Here is a 25961-nt window from a genome sequence, read left to right on the forward strand (position 1 = left end):
ACTAAGACTTTTTCTGAAAATTTGTGTCTTTTAGTTGTTACCAGTTTGGTATGTTTGTGATTGACATTTTGCAAAACTCTTTTGGTTAGTCTTTAAATCCAGTGTTTTTGAGGAGGTGACAGTTTAAAAATTGTACACAATGTACTCTGTACACAATCATAATCAACATACATTATTCTAGACAGTAATGGTGTTTAGTCCGTTTTACATATACCAGTTAAATCTGTTTTGTGTTAGACTTTTTGCAAAGACATTGTGAGGTAAATTTATATGTGTTTTGAACAGTTTTAAAAGTTTAATATGTTTGTGTTTGACTTCTTGAAGAAACTTATTATGATAAGTACACGCTTTGAACATTTTAACTGGACAGACAAACATTTTTTTTATTGACATTATATTTTTTTCGATAGTTAAAAGTGGGTGCTTTAAGCAGTATTCATACTTGAATCTAGAAATAAATGAATAAGAAGAACTTGTAATTACTTTTTAAGATAAATAATTATGTGCTTCGAACAATTTTGTTTTGAATTCCAATACAACGTGTTTATATTTTTTCTATTGACCATCCAATATCTCAGTATATCAGAGAGATGGATTTTTAATAAAACTACTTAATACTTATCAATGCATCATGTTAAGTAAAATAATAATCCCATTCAGTGGATACTATTATTTAATTGAATTATTCAATTCAAAATTTAACTAAGAAAGGTTTCATCTCTGAATTTTGTTTTTTTTTTAAATATCAAAACGTTTATATAATTATGTGCACTGTTTTATTGTTTCTGGAATAAAGTTACGTCAAAATTAGTGTAGTCGTTGTTTTGAAAAAGATATTTCCAAACTGACGTAATTTAAAAATTAATTCCAAAGTGACGTAACTCGATGTGTCACTTTGGAAATAATATTATCCTCCTCTAGACTTACTTTTTGACAAAAAAATGATTTTAATTTATTTAATAGAATTAAAACTATCTTAAATATAAAAGCGAAAATTGGAATATAGGTACTTTGTAATGAATATAAACTAGTTCTCAAATCCCAGATAAGTCAGTCAATTAACGAAAAAGTTATACGCTTTCAAAACTTTGAACCTCATTTTCTCAAATCTACAAAAATGCAAGTTACGTCAGTCTGGAAATAAGGCGACGAAATGTACTCTGTATATCAGAAACGCTTTGCTGTTCATGCAGGCCCGTCAAGGGGTATTTTCGGATGCTGATTTTTTTTTTTAATTGGGAGAGCATGTTTTAACCGCATTAATAATAAATTTTACAACAGTCCAAATTTTCTGCTCGTTGCTCGCAAAACTTTAATTATAATTTCTTAAGATGTTGGAGGATTCAAAGACCAAAAAGGAAACCCCTTCCTGTACCTATCCTCATTCGTCTCGTATTCGCGCCCCCTTCCAGAAAACCCTTTCTACGCCTGTGAATACTATTATAGTGATTAGCTAAAACTGAAAAGAGTGTAGATCTATATTTCATGCACAAAGGATTAAATATTGCCAATCTATTTTTGAGAAATGGAAAGTACAGTGAGAATGGATTTCTGAGTCTTGTTTATGGTAAGTCGTGTGAAACTTTATTTTTTGCAAATTCTGTCCGATAATACCCCGATCGATACTGCATAAAAATGTGTCCGGTATCCTAAGGATATAGTAAAAATATATTTTCATAAGGAACTAGAGCTGCTTTTGAGAAAAGCGAATGTCTCCCACAACTGCCTAGTCATCTAAAAGAAAGTCAGTCTTTATATACTGTTTACTCACTACAATTCAAGGGCCAGAACTCCAAAATGTCTGGACCGATTTGGCTCATTATCGAACTTGTCCGAGGTCTTATGGTCAAACACATTTTGTTCAAATTTGATGAAGATCGGATGAGAAATATTTGACTTAGAGTGGGGACAAGAGCAAAAACGCCGTTGACAAGAGTAAAAACGCCGTTTCGGTAATTCAAGGGCCATAATTCCGAAGTGCCTGGGCCAATTTGGGTAGATATCGAGCTTGGCCGAGGTCTTATAGTCAAACATATTTTGTTCAAGTTTGGTGAAGCTTTCACTTAGAGCGCACATAAAGTGCCCCAAAGAGATTCCTATACTATTAATTTAGTAGTATATTTGGGCCGTTTTAGCTCCCAAGACCTGAGCATATTTCGGTAATTCAAGGGCCATAATTCCGAAGTGCCTGGACCGATTTGGCTAGTTATCGAACTTGGCCGAGGTCTTATGGTCAAACATATTTTGTAAAAGTTTGGTGAAGATCGGATGAAAAATGTTCGACTTAGAGTGCGGACAGGTTTGTGACAGACAGACACACACACAGAGACTGGAGTAAATCAATACGTCTCCCACACCACTGTGTGGTGGCAGACATAATAATTACTAAAATACAATGCTCGTAGCACCAATGTCATGATCAAGGTTTCCAGTCTGTAACTATGCCATCCGTCTGCACTTACGGCCATTTCTAACCCGACACGTTGAAAATACCTTTTTCTCGAATATAGTTCAATATATTAAGGCATCGCCACAGTGGCGGCCATTTTACTCAAAATTGTACATGCAAATTTTCATAGAAATAAAAGATGACTATAAGTGGTAGCAATAAAGTCAATAATTTTGTCATAATTATGTTCTAAATAACTACTGAACATATGCAAGTAAAAGGATGTGCATCATAAGTTCACTACCTGTATAATGCCTTTTATTCGATATTTTTGCAATTTTACTACAGTCAGACTCAATATATATTCAATTCATGTAAAAAATAATTTCAGACAATTGTAAAGCAGACCGTGAACAAAGTCTGAGGGAATTATTTTGAAAATTTACCTGGTTACTGAATTACACACAAAAATCCAAACACCATCAATTTATCCAATTGCTGTATCTCTTGGTTAAACAAAATTTATTTTCCAAATATGTATCATACAAACATTTATTAATGTGATATAGGATTGAGCAGTAAGCTAAAAGCTTGTATAAAAACCTCTTTCCTGTAGACTGAGAATAATACATATTTAATTAACAACAAAATTTTCAAACTAATTGCAAAATAGTAAATGTATGATGAGCAGTAACTCTAACCAGGTAATATATAGAGGATATTTGTTTGTTTTGAGTGAATATGGAATATATCTCACTGAGAAGTGAGAAAATTTCAAATATTTTCACGAGACCGTAGCGCGAATGAAAATGTGAACATTTTCTCACTTCGAAGTGAGATATATTCAATATTCACAAAAATAAAACAAACAAATTTTCTATTTATTTTATGCTTAATTACGTTGAGATGTGCATTTTGCAACAATTTTTATTCTCAAGTTTCAAGTTTCAAGTTTATCCATTTAGTCATGGCATATTACATGCATGAGACTATAACAGTATAACATAACAAATAAAACATCAGTGTGGAATGCATATAGTTGGTTGTTATAAAGTTCATAATTGGAATAAGTAAGTTTTACAATAGATGCAAATACTTATATTTACCTTAATGACTAGAAAAGTAACATTTGACAGTAAGTAGAATATACATATGGATACTACTTACAATACTCTGAATGACTAGAGAAAAAGACTATATATAGTTGTACAAACAACTGACAGGGATTTAGTCATAATAAGCGTTAACAAGTCTAAAATTATGAGGATATGCTAAAATATGTTTTACACGGAGAATGAATTGTATAAAATAAGGTTTAACAAAGTGTAACATCTAGCTAGCTAAAACACGACATAATGGATTTACAAAACAGAGCAAGTTTAATAAGTGAAGGTTTGTCATTGCTATTCATAAGCTTCTCGAATTTGTAGGTGTTTGGATTATTCAAATAATGCTGTTCCAAATATTTAGTTCTGACATTTACAAATAACTGACATTCCATAACGTAATGATATTCGTCAACGAGACAGTTATTCGAACAAAAACCACACAGTCGCCGTTCTCTTTCAATACCTAAGAACCTGCCTTTTTCAATAGGTAATCTATGATTTGTAGTACGAAACTTACACAGTGATAAGGCTAAATTTGTAGGTAATATATCAAGATACTCTTCAAAGCAATGTTTCTGCTTAAAAATACGGTACACCTAGCATTTTGAAGAGTCATTAACAGTGCTATTCCAGGACTGCAAGAACTGATCATATAACCTTGTTTTTGCTAGAGCCTTGAAATGAAATACATTGTCAACTTTTTGATTTATGAAATATTCAGACAATCCTAGTTCGTTCAAACAATTTCTAACATATACAATCCATGGAGAGCTAAAAGTACCTGTATTATGTAAAGTTAACATTGTTCTATACAGGATTCCACAAATCTTGTCATTCTTTGCATTCAATATCTTACTCCAGTAACATAATAATCTTGCTTTAATAAGCAAAGTTATGGGTTTAATACCCAGTTCACCATATAACATAACATTTGGTGTAGAAGATTTAAGTCTAAACAAAAGTTTACAATACTTAAGTTGAAACTGTTCAATTATCTTAATATTTTCAAAACCCCATACTTCCGATGCTTATAGTAATATTGGCGTTACTGTTGCATCAAACAAATGCAGTTGTAAAGAGAACGGCAAGTTCAGTTTACGGACTTTGGCAATCAGAGCAAACATTGCTTTTCTGGCCTGATCAACTAAAAGTTTTTTAGTTTTCAAAAAGTTACCATTATAACTGAATTTCACACCAAGATAAGAAAATTCATCTACAATATCAAGTTCACTATTATCGTAATAGAACTTATACTGATTCCTCTTGCGTTTTGACCTGCTGAAAACAACAACTTTTGTCTTACCAGCATTAACTTGTAGACCCCACAATTTACAATATTGGTGCATAGCATACAAAGCATTCTGTAGTTCTAAGTGATTTTCAGCAAGTATAACAGTGTCATATAACAGTGAGAACAATCTGAGGTAAACTTCCTCTCAGCGCGGGAAACAGACGCGCGTAAACAGACATGACGTTAGACGTGTTGTGACGTTAGAAAGACGCACACAACATAAAGTTCCATTGTATTTTATTTTTTGCTGCATAACGTTATGAAATTCTCATTAAGTAAAATAATTTGAATCGAGAAATATACTATAAAGAACAAAGTGCGACTTACAATTTTCATCCTGTTTTAAGCAAATAATTTAAAATTCATACACATGTATGAGGGGCGGAGCTATATCTCTCATAGTGTGAAAATATAGATTTCATTTTTTCGCATTGTGAGTGATGAGATATAAAAATATTTAACTGATAGAGTACAGTAGTTCATTAGTTAGCATAAAATAAAGTAGATCTACAGTAACAAAAATGTAGAAAATAAAATACTAATATACATAATTACATACATCAATACGGTAATGTGCTTTATCTGTTCACACATAATTTACATGTATATAAACAGGTGATATATATAGGATTGTGTACTGGTTTACCTAGCTAGCTGTGGTCAGTAATGCATGTATAAACAACATTTTAAATTAAAGTTACATTGGTTTGTCTTTTTGTGTCTACTGCAATAACTAGGAACAATTTCGACAAAAATTCCTTATGAATTTGTAGTATACATATTGTACTTCAAAAAGAACTAAATTTTGTCTTTTTGATATGCTTCTATGTTGATGATAATTTGACCAACTGTTAAGGCTTTAGTGCAATTTTTAAGAGAAAAATACTCGGCCTGAAAATATGAACTGATATTGAGTTGTGACTGTGGCGATACCTTAAAGTTTGAAACTATACATACAGTTGTTTGTACAGAAGTTCTAAAATATTTCAGCCGTGACGATTCAGCAGTTTTGCGCAAGCATGGTATGTGCACGATTTCAATAGGCCAACTTTGCACGAGGAAATTTTGGTAAACTAAAATACCGATTTTTATTTTCATTTAGTTATTCTAGAATTCTATTCACCCTGAAAACAAAAACATAATTTAGCTTTTAAAATTATAACGGTTAGGAGGAATATCCAAGAGCGCGGTCGCGCAATCTGCATATTGCAAGCCGGACATTCACTCTGATACGTAGGTAAATCGGATTTTATTTTTAACGATATTTCGACTGCGAATACTTACAAAATGAATCTATTCACAATAAATTATAATACAAAAGTACATACTGTAATCATTTATCAGTTAAGTTTTAATGTTGAATTATTTCCTTTACAGGTTGCTCGAGTCTTTGGCAGACTTGTGTCCACCTGCAGAAGATTCAGCGCACACGATATTCGCCATTTGGCCATCCGGAACTGCGTGCTGCCGATGAGGCAGAGGTGTGTGCATGTTGTGAGGGTCGTGGGATGACACAGACATGAAGTATTAATGACGCACAAACTACTCTGTGATTCAGTTACTTTTCACATTATTAGAATTTTGCGATATGCAATTTTGTGAATTCGGATTTTACAGTGATATTTTTATTTGTTAAGTTTTATACCTGTATAATTATCAGTTGCAATTAAATTATGGGGAAATAAGTCTAATGTGTTAATCCGTTCAAAAATTATCGAACTACGTGGCATTATATAGGTCGGGTTAGAAATGGCCTTAAGTGTATAGATATTAATTAATACACTTTCAGGCTGATCATGGTCTGCACTTTTCGTTATTCAGTCAGTACAATTTCATTTAACACCCCTTCGAATAATAAATGACACTGCCCAAATTGAATATTAGACCAGTCCATTTTAGAAATTTATTGGCGTAAAGGTAAATTGTAAAGACTAAGTTGGGTGTTTCGTTGGATCATGTTTACAAGGAAACATTAACGAGAATTATTAGATTGTGGCTGTCTAATCAAAATTCTGTTAATCAATGAACCATATGCAGTAACGTATTTTTTTCTATGAGATTCTGCTAATCCCCAAACATTTCATCACTTTGAAAAGACCATGCTTGTACCTCAGGGTTTTCTTGGTCGACAACAGCGTTTTTATGTCTATATACTCCGTACATATTTGAGTTGGGTTGATTGGGAAGGATTTGAAAAATATCTTCTTCAGAGCATCCACTTGGTTCTGATCTGTCACCGGGCATAGGAGCCGTTGCTGTATGCTCGTCCGGTTGTACTATATAATATCTTGGTAAGTCATAGCAAGCATCAGCTGGAATAAGGTTCGATGTTGGCTCTAATGCTTTAGAATCTGAAGTATCTACAGATGATTCTTTAAACTGAATATTCAATCTGTGATCAGGGTCTATTGTGACGTATCTGCCATTCACATCAGATGGTGTTACCACTGCACGAACTGTCTGGTTAAGTGTTGGTTGTCTTTGATCGAATGATGGTGCCGGAATAAATGTCGAACCCTCATGAGGATTCACAATACATCTATGACGTACTGCCGCTGACGGTATATAGTTGCTGGTCAGCTGTGAAGAAGAAACATGTTCTAAAGTTTTCCAGGCACCACTAATGACAGATGCTTCCCTTGCTTGAAAGTATTGTTGTTCATGTCTTGTACTTCCGACATGTGTAAACTGTGGCGGATCGTCTTTCAGGCTCATTAGACGATGATTGTGTTGCCAGAAAGTCTCTTTAATGTCTGTCCCAGGGTCATTATTTGCAATGTTTTCGACTTGTTCCGCAATGGAAGTTGATGATTCAAGTCTTTGCGGCAGAACACAAGACAAAAGCCTGTGATTACAGAAGTTTGGTGGTATTTCCCTACGAACAGAGTCTGAATCATGTGAATTGATCAATAAGAAATTGTGTGATCGGTTATGTAGGTCAGTTAAAACCAACTGATTACTTAATGCCTCCGTTTGTTCTGTAGAAGTCAGACTCATGAATGGAACATTGTCTGTAGGGCAAGTTGGTATCATATCGTCATCAAACAGCGGTAGCACAGAACCGTCATGTGATGTATGTAGCAAAACGAAGTTTCTTGTGAAAGTTGGGCTGTCAGGAAGCTCATGTGATTGATTATTATAAACACTGGATCGCTGGATATTATTTGTATTTAAATTTTGCCCAGGATCTATAGACGCCTTGAAAGACTTAAACAGAACAAAGTTGTTCTCCTCATCACAAGCGATCGGTTTGTAAGTCAGTGGTTTAGTGTTCGAACAAGGACTTACATTTGTTAGCGAAAAATATTTCTTCGAGTCAAATTCTTCGCATATTTCATAACTTTCTTCTACAGAAAAGGGTATATCAGTTGCGTTTTTCAATAAAACAAATTCTCGGTGTTCATCTGCTGCAGCTAATATACACCTTTCTTCTAAACAAGTCGTAGAGTCATTTGTTTCGCGTTTAAGCAGCACAAAATTCCTCGTTTGATGTCTTTCAATGAGCGATTGCCTTGCCAGCTGATTTCCAATTTGCTGTGTGACTTTTTCATAATATTCTGCGATGAATTTAATTTCCTCAAAATGTCCATCATTGGCTAGTTTACGTGCAACCTTGATATTTTCAATGCATTCCGTAATACTATTTGTTAGTTCACCAAGTCTTGCTTTAGCGACAAAGTAAAACATCTTTCTCCTGGTTTCAATACCGTACCAGGTGCGATCAATGTCACTCAGAAGATTTCGCGCTTGAGACAAACAATCTTTGTCAACCGGACAGTTTTCAATAACATTTGCCCTGTTCCCAATCCCAAGAAGACAAAAGACCATTCGTAATATAAACATTCGTCTCCAGAGAGTTTTGGTATCTACATCTTCATGTTCAAGACTTTCAAGCCCTATTCTTCCCCACATCATCAACTGCTTTCTTAGCTCTTCCGACGGATATTTTTCAAACTCCCACAGCTTTACGTAGACTTCTATATACAGCATATTCACGAGTTCTAAACATGGCCCAGTATTGTATGCCCTACATCGGGCTTCAGTTAGCATGTCTTCACTGTTATGAAAATTTCCAGCTATTGAATTTGCATTAGCTAAACGACCGAGATAAACGACGTCTGTAACAGATGTGTTGCTTGTTTCGGAGACTAACTGTTTCATCTGTGTAAATACGTCGTGTTCACGAAGGCGTTTATCAAATGTTATAGCAATTGCGTCGATTTCTGCCCCAATAATAGCGATACATTTGTCGGCTAATAGCTGTCTCCGAACTGGGTTTGTTTCGTTTTGCATTTGGTCCACGAACCTGTTCGCTAATTGCCTAAGAGCTAATCGAGGATTCTGAAACTGAGCATCATGTACCATGCGTTTTAGATTCCGGAAAAAATTATGAACTGCAGGTCTTTGACCGGATGTTGATTTATTGACACAAGTAATACCTCCTGTTATATAAGTTAGAAATAGGTGGGTCGCTATTTTCCTATAACCGCATTCATCAAGCACTTGCACAAAATATTCTAAATTCATGCTGAAAGGGACGTGACTGATAAAAAATTCTGTGATACATTCTCTGTCCATATCTTGCCTGAACATATTCATAATGCTGGAGTATACAGACTGTGTTAATCTACCCTGTCTGTGAAGTGTTGAAGCTACTGATACGGGATCGATGTTGCCTCGAATATCTTCTCTACAGATGTACAACGTATTAATTTCTCGAGGCGTCATTTGGCGTTGAACCGCTGATTTGCCAAGTGGGATGATAGGACAATATTCTCTTATCGTATTATCTGAAATAGTTAAAAAGGTACCATTTCCGTTTACATGCACATGGAATATATATGAGCCGCATTATGAGAAAACCCCTGCGCATCCGCACTCTGGTCAGGATCCATGCTGTTCGCTAATGGTTTCTCTCTTTGCAATAGGCTTTGAAAGCGAACAGCGTGGATCCTGACCAGACTGCGCGGATGCGCAGGCTGGCCTGGATCCATGCTGATCGCAAAACGTACTATGTTGGTTTTCTCATGGCGCGGCTCATATAAGTAATATAAAGATCAATCAATTGCTCAAGGTACTCGCTCAGTTTAAGAACTGGTGTCGCCACTTCTTGTCACTCTACATCGTTTTATGACTCTATTTGAAATAGTTTTAAGATATAATTTATGCAGCACAAACATTTAAAAAGAGAAGAACTTTATAAGCTTAGCTTTCGGATCTTATCCTTTTATAAACATGTATAATATCGATATTGTGATATAAAAAACTGAACTCATCAAGGAAAGGAGCGTCAATAAAATCTGATTTATTGCCATTCTACAATGCAAACTTCCTATTGCACAATAAAAAGGAAGGACCTTCTCTAGCTCTTTTTCTGAACTAACAATATCTTCAGAATTCCATCAGTATTTCAAGAATATTCGTTCTAAAAGGCAGCCAGAGACTGCATGTCAGAACCAGATATATTGGAAGTGATGATATTGAATAGTTATTATAAATACAAAAGAGCTGTTTTGTTTTAAGCACTATGTAGAAACAGATGGAAAAATGTTCTTTCACTAATATCTAGAATGGACTGTTGAAGCCTTTTATGGTGTAATTGTTATACAATTTTAAACATATTTTGTGATTTTATACATATTGTACTCAACATTTTTATTTGTACAAAATGTACATAATATTATATGCCATGTATTATTATTATTATTATTATTATTATTATACCAGATTTATATAGCGTTATTATATGTATGTTTTAATTAATTAAAAAAAAATCTTAAAATATACATGTGAGGAAGCCATCTAGCTAGCTTACGGAAGGTCGGTGGTTCTACCCAGGTGCCCGCTCGTGATGAAATAATGTACGGAGGGGCACCTGGGGTCTCCCTCCACCATCAAAGCTGGAAAGTCGCCATATGACCTATAAGTGTGTCGCTGCGACGTTAAACCCAACAAATAAAATATACATGGCTGCTCAACATTTTAATAAACACTAAAACAGTAGAGAAAATTTAACATTTTTCCAAATTTGAATTGAAGAAATACAACAAAGTGCATAATGCACTTGTAAACATGCGGAAAGAAATCATAAAACAAATGATAAATATTACCTTCCATGTTTACCATATCAAATTTATGTGGTAAAACATTTACTTCCGATTCAACTCCATTCATGTTATGAACTGCTATATTTATGTGACATAATACGCGGGCGTAAATAATTAGATATTGTCAATTATAAATTGGATTTAAGCCAAGCGCTGTTGATCTGTAAAACGGAACGATATAAAATTTCCACTTCATTTATTGTGAATATATCGATCAAAGCAGAGGGAAGTGTGTATTATAATTATATCCAACACTGTCAATATTAAAGACAATGCCATATACTTTATAAAGTAAAAATACTGAAATGTTCGTCAGGATTAATTGTATTCTCATTGTATTGTAATACTGTTACACCTGTAGATTCACAGGTAAATGATGTGTCCTTTAAATGGGACAGTGAGAAAAGAAATTTGTTCCGCTCTGGTATTATATCAAATCTGCCAAAATTGAATCAAGTTGTTAGTAATATTGATTTTTCTAGTAGAGAGTCTATAAACAATGTCCTGAATAGTTTTACTAACATTATTAGAGAAACGGTAGATCCGTTGTTTTCTAAGCCAGTTAGAAGATCGGCTAGGTCATATTTTACTGAAAATGTCAATTGTAAAGAAGCGGAATGGTTTGACAATGAATGTACGGAAACTAGAAAGCGTTATAAGGAAGCATCATCTCACTTTTTAAGAGTTAAGTCGAATGAAAGTAGAAAGCATTTTTGTGATGTGAAAATGGCATATAAAAAATTAATCAAGAAAAAAAAGTCAAGACTTTTTGAGACAAAAAATGACTGATATAGAAAATTTGCAAAACGAGAAACCTAGTCAATTTTGGAAGTATTTTAAGAAAAAGAAACTGTTGAATTCAAATGAGATAACTCTTGATGAATTTAAAACATTTTTTGAAAATATTAGTAATGAAAATGATCAGACACGCAATACTGAGGCCGACGAGTTTTGTAACAGTCATGATTTTAATGATACAGATTGTTGTTTTGAGGAATTAGATAAAATTATAACTGTTGAAGAAATACTTTGTGCAGTGAAGACCTTAAATAGAAATAAGGCCATGGGCAATGATTTTATTATGAATGAATATTTGATAGAATGTATAGATATTGTTTCGTCTCACCTTCGTGATATTTTTAATGCGGCATTGAACTCCGGTTTTTTTCCTGACAAGTGGACGGAAGGAGTTATTGTTCCTGTACATAAAAAGGGTGAACGTAATGATGTAAATAATTATAGGGGTATTACGTTAATAAGCTGTTTGTCTAAGTTATTTACAATAATATTGAATAAACGAATATGTGCTTTTTGTGAGGAAAACGACATCATTTCTGATATTCAGTTTGGTTTCAGAAAGGGTCGATCTACCATTGACGCTTTATATGTTCTAATGAGTACTGTTCAAAAATATTTAAATGAGATTCTAACACGATCCGCAGCAGTTGCTATATAAACATATAGCGAAATCGCCTATACATGAATCTACGATAAAATATAGCTCTTCCATTCCGCCCTACGATTGTAACACGACTGAGATTCTACTCTGCTTCCGTTATATACCGACTAAATACTCGACTTTTTCAGTGTTATGTAGTAGTAATAAAAAGTACATCAAATTTTCTGAAACAAACAATATCTAACTGATGAATTTATTTGTTTATATTTTACCGTAAGAATATTTTTCAGCCCGGTAAGTTTCAACTTCAACACCAGTGCATCTATGTCTGGTCGTGTGTGTAGTTTACAATTTCTGCGTTGTAGGCACCACAAATGTCAACTAGATTCTACTTTGACAGTAAATAAATTATAATTAATTTTCCAATCTTCCAGACTCAAGTTTTTACGTGTTTATATGCCGCCGCAATGTTCTGGCGTGTATGTTTCAGTGCCATCATGTAGGTGACGTGTACTATTTTTAGAAACTGCATATATAAACCTTGAATTAAGTATTTACCTTTGATTTCTATATCCGACCTTTGATGTTATTGAAAATAACATTTTCACGGCAATAACTACTTAATACTTTAATTAAAATTTACTGAATATCGGAAAATTCCGTTTGATGCAACGCTTTCCATTCGTGGGGAGGTTTTTGTAATAGCATATGGCCAGCCGAATGACAATCGCGCTAAAATGTAGTGCTGTAAAATGCGAAGAATTTACGTGGTTAGAATCGAAATAATAAATATGTTCCAATAATTTTATCAGTTAATAAAATATGGGCAGTCGTTCGGATGCGAATATTAAATCACTCGTGCTACGCACTCGTGATTTAATTATTACGCATCCGAACTCCTGCCCATATTTTATTAACTGATAAAATATAGGCACATATTTATTATTTCTTAAATAAAAGGTTGTATTTTATTGAAGTGTTTTGATACAATAAATAGAAATAATTTATGGTTCAAATTGTACAAAACAGGTATACAGGGCAAAGTTTTAAGAATCGTGAAGGATATGTATCAAAAAGTTAAGTCTTGTGTTAGAAATTGTAATACTTACTCTGAGTTTTTCGAATATGCGGTTGGCTTGAAACAAAGGGAGATAATGTCTCCGATACTATTTTCATTATTCGTAGAAGACTTAGAACTAAAATTACAAGAAAATATAGAATCTGGAATACTTATTGATGATGTAGTATTAATATTACTATTATTTGCAGACGACATGGTTATTTTAGCAAAATCACCAGATGAACTCCAAAGCAGTATTGATTTACTAAACGAATATTGTACAACCTGGGGTCTTAAAGTTAATACTACCAAAACAAAAATTATGGTATTCAGAAAAAGAGGTGGCCTTCTTCCAACAGAGAAATGGACTTTTAATGGGATTACATTAGATGTGGTAAATGATTTTAACTATTTAGGTGTTGTTTTTAACTATATTGGGAATTTTAATCTGAATCAACAACATCTTTCAAGTAAGGCACTTAAAGCTTTAAACTTTTTGTTATGTAATTGCAGAAAATTTAGACTGAAGCCTAAAATATTGTGTAAATTATTTGATGCCTTTGTTGGATCTGTTCTAAATTATGCGTCTGAAATATGGGGGAATTCTAAATCAAAAGAAATTGAAAGAATTCACTTAAAATTCTGTAAACAGTTACTAAATGTCAGAGTAAGCACATGTTCAACAGGTATTTATGGCGAGTTGGGCAGGTACCCATTATTTATCAATAGATATGTTAGAATTGTCAAATACTGGATAAGGTTATTAAATACAGATAATATAATCAAAGCCTTGAAATGTCTGATGGTTGCGGGTTTTTGGTAGATTTATTTTCTGTTTGAATGCCAGTCTATGAATATACATGAATGAGAAACAAATACAAATTTAATGTGCCTCATATCTAAGATGAACTCTGCTTGACCCAGCTTGTGATGTAATCATGGGCTGGAATACCTTATCATTGATAGATCTAATATAATCTAAATGGTCAATGCCAGTTGATACAGGTTGAATAAGAACTGCTTGTTCATTGATAATTCATCCGCATTGTTCATGAATAGGATTATTTTGTGTAGCACATGAACATCCTTTGTGATTTGGAATCAAATAAAGATGCTATGATTGTCAGAAATACACTTTAACTTTGGTAGCGGGATAAACCCGCAACCAATAATGAAAGTTCTTTACTCTGACGCATTAAATGGTTGTAAAAAAGGATTTAGAAATTGCGTTTCTGGTGTGAAGAATTTACTTTGTAAATACGGTTTTGCCAATGTATGGTATGACCAAAATACACTTACCTATGATTTTGTGTTTATTTTTAAACAAAGAGTTATCGATACTTTTATACAGGAGTGGAACGCTGATAAAGAAAGAAGTAGTATGTTAGAATTATATAAATATGTTAAACCAACATTAGAATATGAGATGTACCTTGATAGCGTTCCTTACAATTTAAGAGTATGCCTAACTAAATTCAGAATTTCTGCTCATTCATTAAGAATACAGACTGGTAGATATTCCAGAAACAGAATACCACGAAATGAAAGATATTGTTAATGCTGTAACAGACTGGATTTGGAAGACGAATATCATTTTATCTTAGTTTGTCCTTGTTTTACAACCTTAAGAAAAAAATACATGAAGAAATATTATTACGTTAGACCGAGCATGTATAAATTTATAGAGTTAATAATGCAGAAACAAGAAAAACAAACTATTTTCAATTTATCTCTTTATATAAAACAAGCACTGAACTGTAGGAACCAAATACTAAATGTAATGTAATATAGATATAGCTAGCAAACAGATACATGTATGAATTTTTCATCCTCATGTAAGTATAAACATTGCATATGTATATTGCTGTTTTATGTATGTATGAAAAGTACATTGTAACTGTAATCTGTAAAGTATATTACAGTGAAGTTCTAAGTAAAACTCATTTGTAAAATGAAAAGTGCATTGTATTTGTAATGCTTGTAAACCGTAAAATATATTGCTGTGGACGTGTAACGTAAAAAATACATTTGTTAAATGTATTTATTACATGAGTACCTATAAATAGTAACAAATTTGTGTTGAAAATTCTCCCATTATCGCATTGCGTCATGCATTATCACATTATCATAATAAGCCCCGGGGCCATTATCGATAATGGCCCTGGCGTTAGCGCGGGAAATTAACGTCTGTAAACAGAAATGACGTCATGGCGTTTCGTGGAGGTAAAACAGCGAATATTTCCGTTTTATTTTATCATCTTGAGCGTAACATCGTGTATTCTTCGTGAAATATCGTATTTTATCCCTAAATTATGCAATAAGCAAGAAAGTACAACTATCCAGGTATTTGATTTTATACAGTAAATAGACTCTTATACAAATAGGGCCTAATATAGAAACTGAAAAGCTGAAATTTATTGTGCCAGAAGATGCAAGTATCTACCCATAAAAATGACACACAAAAAAAACATTTCTTACTATATTATAGGTAAACATGTAATAAACAGGTAAATACATGGGAGAGCGGTGCCTTTGAGTGATAATGGCCCTGGAAGAAGATAATAGCCCTCGGGCTAAAGCCCTCGGGCTATTATCACCTTGCCAGGGCCATTATCACTCAAAGGCACCGCTCTCCCATTTATTAACCTATACGTAACAGACGACAATCTTTATGAATTTATATATGTTAAGATTTTTCTTGTGTATCCTCTATTCCTCTATTGATAGTTATCTTTAAATGTTATGCTGTACATGATATTTAAACTATAACCAAATCACATGTCAGATGCTAAGTACCACGTGATTACTATATTAGCTGAAATATTATTTGTTATTATACCGATGATGTACTCTGTACAAATCGAATAAAGTATATGTTCTGTTCTGTTCTGTTCTGTTCTGTTCATTAATTACTCAAACGCATTGACTTTCAACGTCACTAGTCCCGTTTGATGATTTTGCAAACTTGTAAAGGGCCTGAAAGCTTTGTTGCATGTGTAACTTGAAATATTACTAGAATATTATTCAGAATGTGAAGTTGTGCATTGAGATTTCACTCAGTTGGACCAGAGTTATGGTCTTCTATATCTAGGGATATGAATACAATTAAGTTCATGCAAATGTTCTTAAACATTATTTGATTTTGTAAATGTACTTTGCCATCCGTCTATAGATATTAATACAATTTCTGGGTCTTTATCCATCATCAAAAGCTGAAAAAAGTCACCGTGCGACCTGAATGGTGTAGGTGTAATACAGTAAAAACACATCTTGTAACTTTTCAGAAAACGGTCCCTACTTTCGCTTTCGTGTAAACAGTCGGATATAAGCATGAAAAGTGTTTTATTTTCTGCGAAATAAATTCCACCAGTGAAATATTGCCCATTTGCACCCGGTCTACGCGCAAATGCGCTAAAACTGCAAAACGTAGGATACGGAATTCCGTTAGGGCCATCGCCTTTGAATGTGTTAATCTGAAATGCGATACTCGATAATACGATGATGAAAACGCGAGATCACGAAACTTCGAAAACGAAAACGCGATACTAAGATGATGAACACGATACTGCGATAACGATAACACGATAATACGATAGTACGATGGTGATAATGCGATATACTATCGTGTTCTCACAATCGTACCGCCACGTTTTAACCATCGTAATATCGTGATATCGCATGTTCGTTATCATAGTATCGTGATTTCGCAATTTCATCATCGTACTATCGCGTTATCATCATTGCACTGTCGCGTTATCACCATTGTACAGTCGCGTTATCACCATTGAACTGTCGCGTTATCATCATCGAACTATTTGGTTGCGGATATTACTACGCGCAAACGTCCATTTAAAAGCGAACTTTTCCATTTAAAAGTCGACTGATAAAATTATCATTAATCAAGTGATCAAGTTTCATATTTGACCTATTTGTCATCTTCTGGTCGTATAAAGGTCCTCTGCCTTCGGTTTTGGGCCAATACGACCACACATGGCTAAATAACAAGAGCAATATGAATAATTCGATGTACATTGAGAATTAGCCCCAGGATTCGTACCCTCAAGAGATTTATTGTCAGCACATGTATTTAATTGCTTTCAATTTTACCCTTTTAATTTTAAAGCTATATGCACCCATGAATTTCTAAGTTTGTTACTACAACATTTTGTATTCGTCGAACTCCATATGTGCTAGCTTATAACAGTTACCTGGCATGTCTTAGATATATGTTAGGTTTGACACGGTTTGACTATATAAAAAGATGGCCATAACATCAATTGTTAACAGTATTCGCCAAGGGTGTTGGGGGCGAAATGACCAAAAATCCTATCTGTAGGTATGCATGGCTATAAGTTTCACTGAACATATTTCAAGATCGAAAATGTCAAATGGAATGAGACGGGACGGGACAAGATAATTCCAGTTCTATTTCATCTTCCTTACAAAATAATTTTACGCGTTACTGACGCTTAATATTATTTATTTCTACTTTTTTACACCATAGGGACTTCAACAGGCCGCATGAGGTTTAACAGACCGCAGATTATTTTACAGACCACAGATCACAGTTGTATTATAGAACATATAGGATTTTTATATCGAAATTCTGTCTAGAACTCTCTGAGTTTTACTTCTTACTTTCATTTTCAAACAAAGGCAAGTAAGTTGTAAATCATGTAAATTTCGAGAGAAGTAAACTTGACATAAATCTAGAGGCGAATCCCTTTTAGATTCTGTTGAAGATAAATTCCGATTTTTTTTTTCGAAAAGCTAAACTGAAACAATTAGTTTATTGGCTTAAATTCATACTTTCTTTCCAAACATGTATTCTTTTCCTTCTGTTGATGCAGCCTGATTCTGGTTTTGAAAATAACACATGTTGAGATTGAGTACTCACCGGCTTTAAATTGATGATTAAAGCATAATTATACAATTTATAAAAAATTATTCTAATGGATTAATTTTTTTAATTAGCACCTTTAAAGAAACCACATTGTTATTTTAATTGGTATAACACTGCACTGACTATTCAAGTTTTATCAGTTTGTTGAGTCCCTTCTTATCAGTTTTACGTTCTCAAATTACTCCCGATTCACGGGTGACTGGTCACGTGATTAGCACGTGAAAATAAAAACACGCGGCCTTGTCATCTTATCAGACATTTTATTGATATAATAATCAGATACCGTCATAAAACAACATTGTAAATTACATATTTTTGCTCGAGGCGACTGAAATACAAAACGAACGCGCATTAGGGGTCGGATTTTGTCAAGTTTGCTGGGATATAGAAGCTGAAGTGTAGTGCAGAAATGGACACTCCGAGAAGAGGTCTTATACGTGCAACTGAAAATGCCATCAAGGAATACATTAAGGTAGATGATTTGTTATATAAGCTCTATAGTAAGTCATTAAGACATTGAAGGTGCTTTATTGGAGTTCGCATGATGCAGCTAGTATTGTGTTTTGGTTCTAAGGATATATTATTTTGTTGTTTATGTGTGTTTTACAGAAAAACGGGATCTATCGAAAAGAGAAATGTCAGTTATATTGTACAACGAGAGAATAAAATCAAAGCGTTAATATAAATAACGCATACAGTTAACATGATTCATTAATGTAGTATGTTTTGAAAGAGATCCAAAAGGGTACAACATTTAACTAATACAGTCCTATTTTTCTATTTTATAGGAGGGATGCGTGGAGAACCTGCCCATGATAAGACAACTAGAAGATGTAGCCTACCAAATCTGGGTGGAATCGGTAATTAACGTTTATTTCCATTCGCTTATGTGTTATTTTTTCTAAGGAATGTGACTTGAGATCTGAGACTTGTACTCGGATTAGTACGGTCTAGTTTAAAATACGGCTTCGCACTTTCCTTCCCCATGCTGAGAATGTTCGCTTTAAATGACGTAGTAATAACAATAACATCTTACTAAAACATCCGGTTGGCAGAGATGCCCCCTGAAGAACCGAATACATGCAGACAAAGAGGCGCTACTGTAGTCATGGTAGCGACATCGTTAGATATGTAGACCGGGTAAAATATAATTGAGCCGCACCATGAGAAAACCAACATAGTGCATTTGCGACCAGCATGGATCCAGATCAGCCTACGCATCCGCTCAGTCTGGTCAGGATCCATGCTGTTCGCTTTCAAAGCCTTTTGCAATTAGAGAAACCGTTGGCGAACAGCATGGATCCTGACCAGACTGCGCGGATGCGCAGGCTGGTCTGGATCCATGCTAGTCGCAAATGCACCATGTTGGTTTTCTCATGGTGCGGCTCAATTAAAGCTACTCGTCCACAGATTGGGTGAAAGAATTTAACATGTTCATTTCCAACTAGTTTGTCATAGAATTTATATGACACTGAAAAAATTATAGTGTGTGAAAAATAACAGAAAGATATTAGTTGAGCCGTTACAGGCCTTTCTACTTCAAACTTGCCCTATGGTCCAGTTATCCAGGATCCAGGGCAAAGCTGTTTAAGGTTCAGCTTGAAAGGATTCAAGTATTTCAAAGATTTACAATGGTATGTGTCCTTTCATATACTGGCATATTAGTTTAAAAGTAACGATTGAAAAGATGTTATCTGTTATTGTTTTTGTTTCAGAATACATCCTTTCTGAACGAGAGTGTAGTGACGGTAGAAGACGAAGATGGTTGGATGTGGGACGAGGACTACTTGTATCAAAGGTAGGTCGAACTTAAGTTATCATGCACAGTTCATGTCTTTATTTCTGACTCACCGGCGTACATGTATTACAACACATAGAAGTACTATAAAAGAAGAAAGCCACACAAAAAGAACTATGTGAGACAATGTATGATATAACTGAAATATAAATTTTAAACGTACATTTCAAACATAAAATGGGAAATTGTTGCCAGTCTTACACTGTCTTAAAATCTAAACATGTTTTACCATACAGTATAAAATCACTAAATTTGTTATGTCATCGTACAAATAATCTGAAAATGAAATTGAAGATTTAAAAATGCCTTTCTTTTCATCATTTTATGTGCTCTGGAATCTAGATATTTTCTTTTTTAATTGCAGTTTCTCTGTCAATGCGGACGGCAATCTAACCGACGTAGCAGACGACAATAGTTCCATTTGTAGTTCCATCAAGCCTTGTGATGAAACAGATTGTTCGCTCGGGTATTTAGCAAGTTGCGAAGACGATGGACATGCGCACATGGATACATTTGAAAGTGAAAGCTGGGAAATGCCAGAGAACAACTTTATTAAAGATTCCAGTGAAATGTGTGCTAAATTTAGAATTGATTGTAGTGTTTCCGATAGTGAACGAAATGGATTTAACGATCAAGAAGGCGACTGTATTTTTTTAAGTAAAGACAATGGGAATTTTGAGATTAAAATGTACGGAACAGAGCACGTAGTTGTGGATAAAGTGAACGAAACCTTAATAAATGATGAGGCATTAAGAGAAAGCAATGAACATGAAAATACTGACATTCACATAACGGAAACAGTGAATAAGAATGAAGATGAATGGGTAATCGTGAACGAAGACTGGAGCGAGAGTGTTCCTAACAATGACTGGTTCATTGTATCAGTTAATGAGACCAATCAATCTAAACTAGAGTCACCAAGACTAATGAAATCTGCATCTGTTGATATACTTCCTAAACAACTAGAAACCAGTAAAAACGAACTTGAAGACAATGAAAAAAATAAAAGTGGAGTATTTGATCTTAATGACTGGGCAGTGCTTTCAATGAAAATAACAGAGAGGAGGGATCCTGTAGAGGCTCAAACAATAAAACAGACTATAGGTAGTGAGTTAAGTTGTGAACACGAGTTCTCACATGAAGCCAAAACTACTGCAAAACATGATTCACGCTTGGATTTAATCAGAGAGACATTTGGTTTTGAAACTCCAGTTTCTTGTGGAATATCAGATGTTAACAGATGCCCTTTGTGTAAAAATAGTAAGGATAATTATAAATGTGCTATATTCTGTTTGCTTATGCGATAATATTGTAGCTTACAATAAAATTGTTGCGATGTATTTTATTAGTTATTTATTTGTTAATTTCTGCAGTGTACAGTAATAATGATTAATTTTCTTGAAGGGTGTTTAGTCAGAAAACTTATTACTTATATGTAGTCGACACGTCTTAGTGGAAAGTGAGATTATACAGTGACTATGTGGCACCTCTTTTTCACCGAACGCTTCCAAAACATTTGCATAATTATATCATATACATGTATTTGGTTAAATATTTGTTGGTGCCTACGTAAATGTTCGATCTCCATACAGTCCACATCTCGTGAAAAAGGTGAGCTTTGAGGAATTACGCAAAACAATAATAATATGTCTGACTTCCTGCGAAACTAATCGTTAATTTTAGAAAGGCCTGTTAGCTGTATGATAAGTACAGCGGGAGACTTAAATTAATGTAATGAAGTTGATGAAAATTACTTATCATTGTATAATATTTCAGCATCCTTCGGCCACGATAGATGATAGCTTTTTATTACATCCGGAGATTGCCGAGGTCGCATACGGAGGCTGCGTAATCGGACGGAAAATGCCGATTGTCATTATGGATCCACTACATTGGAATTTTAATGTTTGAAGTCATCTGTCACATAGATAAATCGAGTCTGATCTTAAATTCAACTTTTCTTTTCTTTTTTTTTCATTTTGAGTGCTTACTGTGGATGGACTACTTTCTTAACAGAGAGATATATTCGCTTAATATTGTACTATCACTAGAAAGAGCATAATTATCCTATCATAGAAGCCGGGATATTTCATATTGCATCTGCAACCAGTGACCGTGACAGATAATTACATTCTTGGTCAGGCTGACAAGTTGCAGTGTTAAACAATCATTAAATTCAACCCTTACAATTAATCCAATTTGTTTATCTGAAGTTTTCTTCAGCTTAGGAAGGTTTTTGTACGGAACAACGTGTCAGCTGTTTCATAATAAATTGCCCGAAAGAGTATTTGAGCCGCGCCATGGGAAAACCAACATAGTGCATTTGCGACCAGCATGGATCCAGACCAGCCTGCGCATCCGCGCAGTCTGGTCAGGATCCATGCTGTTCGCTTTCAAAGCCTATTGCAGTTAGAGAAACCGTCAGCGAACAGCATGGATCCTGACCAGACTGCGCGAATGCAAGATTCATGTCAAATATTGCACGGGAAAAGGATTCAGTTAATCTAAATTTTCAATAGATCTGTTGCACGAATGGTATCCAAATCTCCACTTGAGAGTGACAGCAGTTATATTTAAAATAGACAGTGTATGCGCAGTCTTACGGTGTTCCGTTTGGAAAATCGTGACTTTTAATTAATACTAAACCGCGATGCACGATGGTACGATGATGAAAACGCGATGGCACGATGATGAAACAACAACGATGGTGAAAACGCGATGGCACGATGATGAAATCGCGATGGTACAATGGTGAAATGTCTATGTAATATCGCGTTTTCATCATCGTACCATCGCGTTTTCACCATCGTATCATCGTAGCATCGCGTTTTCATCATCGTACCATCGCGTTTTCACCATCATTTCATCGCAATTTCATCATCGTACCATCGCATTTTCATCATCGTACCATCGCGTTATCACCATCGTACCATCGCATTTTCACCATAGTACCATCGCCTTCCGGTGGTCATGCGCAGTGGTACAGTATATGTGTCAGTAAAATACAGGCTTAATACAATCTCATTTTCACATTGCACTATATACCTTCTACATCATAACAAGAATAAGCTGAGTTTGAATAATACCATGTGACTATTACACCCAGCTTTTTATTTACTTTCATGCATACATAAAATACAAAGGACGTGGCCTTGAAGATTTTACAATTTTAATGAACTGAGCACTGAATTGTAAACCATTTTGCAAATCAGCAGCTTCTAAATGGTAATTTTCTTCGCACAAAATACATTGAGATACATTCATCTATTGTTGACAAAAATACAAGTGTACGGGACTATACGCATTTCTAACCGGATGGCGATGGTACGATGGTGAAAACGCGATGGTACGATGATGAAACCACGACGGTACGATGATGATAACGCGATGGCACGATGGTGAAAACGCGATGGTGAAAACGCGATGGTACGATGGTGAAACAACGATGGTACGATGATGATAACGCGATGGCACGATGGTGAAAACGCGATGGTACGATTGTGAAAACGCGATGGTACGATGATGAAAACGCGATGGCACGGTGGTGAAAACGCGATGGTACGATGGTGAAAACGCGATGGTACGATGATGAAAACGCGATGACACGATGGTGCGATGGTGAAAACGTGATGGTACCATGATGAAAATGCGATATTACATCGACATTTCACCATCGTACCATCGCACCATCGCGATTTCATCATCGTGCCATCGCGTTTTCACCATCGTACCATCGTTGTTTCATCATCGCGCCATCGCGTTTTCATCATCGTACCATCGTGCATCGCGGTTACGTATTAAATAAAATGTCACGATTGTCCAAACGGAACACCGTACAGTCTTGATGGAAAATACATTAGAGAAGAGAAGCGACAGTGTATGATAACTTTGGATCATGCAAGTAGTACCTTTTCCAGAATCGTCAAAACAATTACCTTACACATACATTCATTCGTCCGAGCATTGGTCAGCACCGGCAGCACAATGACATGAAAATGTTTAAATCGTTCCTTCATTTCTTTGTAAATCACACACGCTCGCAAAAACTACACGACTTTCACTGTAAACAGTTATGAAACAAGCCTGATGATTTTCTAATGTATCCGATTCAGAACCTTACGTATGCACTGAAATTAATGGAAAATCACGTGCGAGTACAGTCGCGTGTAGGTATAAATCATGCGCTATAATAAGAGGGAACACCATAAATGATTGTTCATGAAAATTATGCGACAGAATCGCTAAGGTTCTTGTATACTGTTGTTTTTTTCTGATGACTCAACAATGTCCTTAATACTGTTACGGACGGACGGACGGACTGAAGGAATAAGAACATAACCATAACCCTTTGCATGTCGACATTAGTAGGGATGTCAACGAGGTGAATCAGTGTCACTTACTAAATCATTTAAGAAGGTACTGTTGCATAATTAATGAATAACAGCCAAGAAAATGTCTTTAAATACACAGCAGCTAAGCAACTTTGTTTACTCGCATACTGCAAAACCTTTTCTTAGCCACGACCGTTTTCATAAGACGGTCAGGTTATACTTTAACTTTGTTACTTTCGGTATTGTAACAGTTTATACTAACTCTGGGCCTGATCGTATATTATAACTTCTACTCATTCGATTCCAATTCATAGAACTTTTTTTCCCCCTAATTTCGCGACGTTTAGCAGCTCCAACTACTTCTATCGTATAGGAATAAGGTCAGTAATTCGGTCGAAAATGTGCTTCCGTGGTGTAGTCGAAAGAAGTCCATAATAAATAGATCCTAATTTTCCCATTTTCTGCGCAAATTCGTGTAGAACGAGTGCTTTAATCACACTTTTTCGCTACTAGAATACATTCTGCATGAAATGAGACGGTTTTCATGTTCATACAACCCACATGGCAAGTTTTGCAGATCGAAACCGGAAGTAGGTGTTTATTGCGCGGAGGAGAGCAAATATGCGCCATTTTTAGGGTAGCAGACCACAACTGACTGGCATTTCACTAGGAACTATTCAACCCCCTATTTTCTTTTCATTTTTTCGTTAATTTGTGATAGAACTTTCATGAAAAATTGGTGTAGGAAAAAGTGATGTTCTCTAAAGATACGTAAAGACGACATGAAGTTGTCGTTTTTTATATGAAACAAAGAAGGATTTGAATTACTGACCTTTAACCTATAAGAGCTGAAATGAGACTATTCTCGAAACACATCGTAATTAGTCTTTATAGCCATAAATCGGTTGTATATGATATAAAAGACTGTTTCCAATGCAAAATAATAATGAAATTTGAAAAATTTTCAATTTTGACCTTATTTTATGTAGATGCGTCTATTTCAGCAGCGATTTCTGGGATTTAAGAGCCAATACCTTGTCTCCAGAATGTCAGAAAATGCACAAAATGCATCCTTCTGGGTCTTTTTCATGACGGAATGAATGATATTTCAGAATCCCAGTGAAAAATGATGCAAAAAAGTGAAACTTTTACCAAAATATACAATAAAAGGTCCATAAGGCCAAAATTTAGCCCTGTAAATGGGTAAGGGGTGGCTTCTATTAAATGTCTATATTTCTCCAAAATCACGGAATTTCACAATGAAACTTGGCAATATGTTTGGTATTACATCTTTCTTGGAAACAGAGATGAAAATGGTGGAAATTTGGAAGGAATAAGGTCAGTAATTCGGTCGAGAATGTGCTTCCGTGGTGTAGTCGAAAGAAGTCCGTAATAAATAGATCCTAATTTTCCCATTTTCTGCGCAAATTCGTGTAGAACGAGTGCTTTAATCACACTTTTTCGCTACTAGAATACATTCTGCATGAAATGAGACGGTTTTCATGTTCATACAACCCACATGGCAAGTTTTGCAGATCGAAACCGGAAGTAGGTGTTTATTGCGCGGAGGAGAG

The 25961-nt window shown here is 34.9% G+C and overlaps 2 protein-coding genes across 2 annotated transcripts; one reads left to right on the top strand and one right to left on the bottom strand.

The window, feature by feature from the left end:
• Positions 1-2025: 2025 nt before the first annotated feature.
• Positions 2026-11048, bottom strand: LOC123564991 (uncharacterized). The gene is made up of 2 exons (XM_045358966.2): positions 10900-11048; positions 2026-9579 (listed from the first exon to the last, which is right to left on the bottom strand). The coding sequence occupies exons 1-2, from the start codon at positions 10961-10963 to the stop codon at positions 6854-6856; spliced, it is 2790 nt and encodes a 929-aa protein (XP_045214901.2). The 5' UTR covers positions 10964-11048; the 3' UTR covers positions 2026-6853.
• A 7312-nt stretch (positions 11049-18360) lies between these two features.
• Positions 18361-21385, top strand: LOC123562990 (uncharacterized). Its single transcript, XM_045355560.2, has 4 exons — positions 18361-18730; positions 19047-19118; positions 19974-20056; positions 20421-21385. Exons 1-4 carry the CDS (start codon positions 18668-18670, stop codon positions 21361-21363), a joined length of 1161 nt encoding a protein of 386 aa, XP_045211495.2. The 5' UTR covers positions 18361-18667; the 3' UTR covers positions 21364-21385.
• Positions 21386-25961: the final 4576 nt, after the last annotated feature.

Source organism: Mercenaria mercenaria, chromosome 2 (assembly GCF_021730395.1).
Source record: "Mercenaria mercenaria strain notata chromosome 2, MADL_Memer_1, whole genome shotgun sequence".
Classification (NCBI taxonomy): Eukaryota; Metazoa; Mollusca; class Bivalvia; order Venerida; family Veneridae; genus Mercenaria; species Mercenaria mercenaria.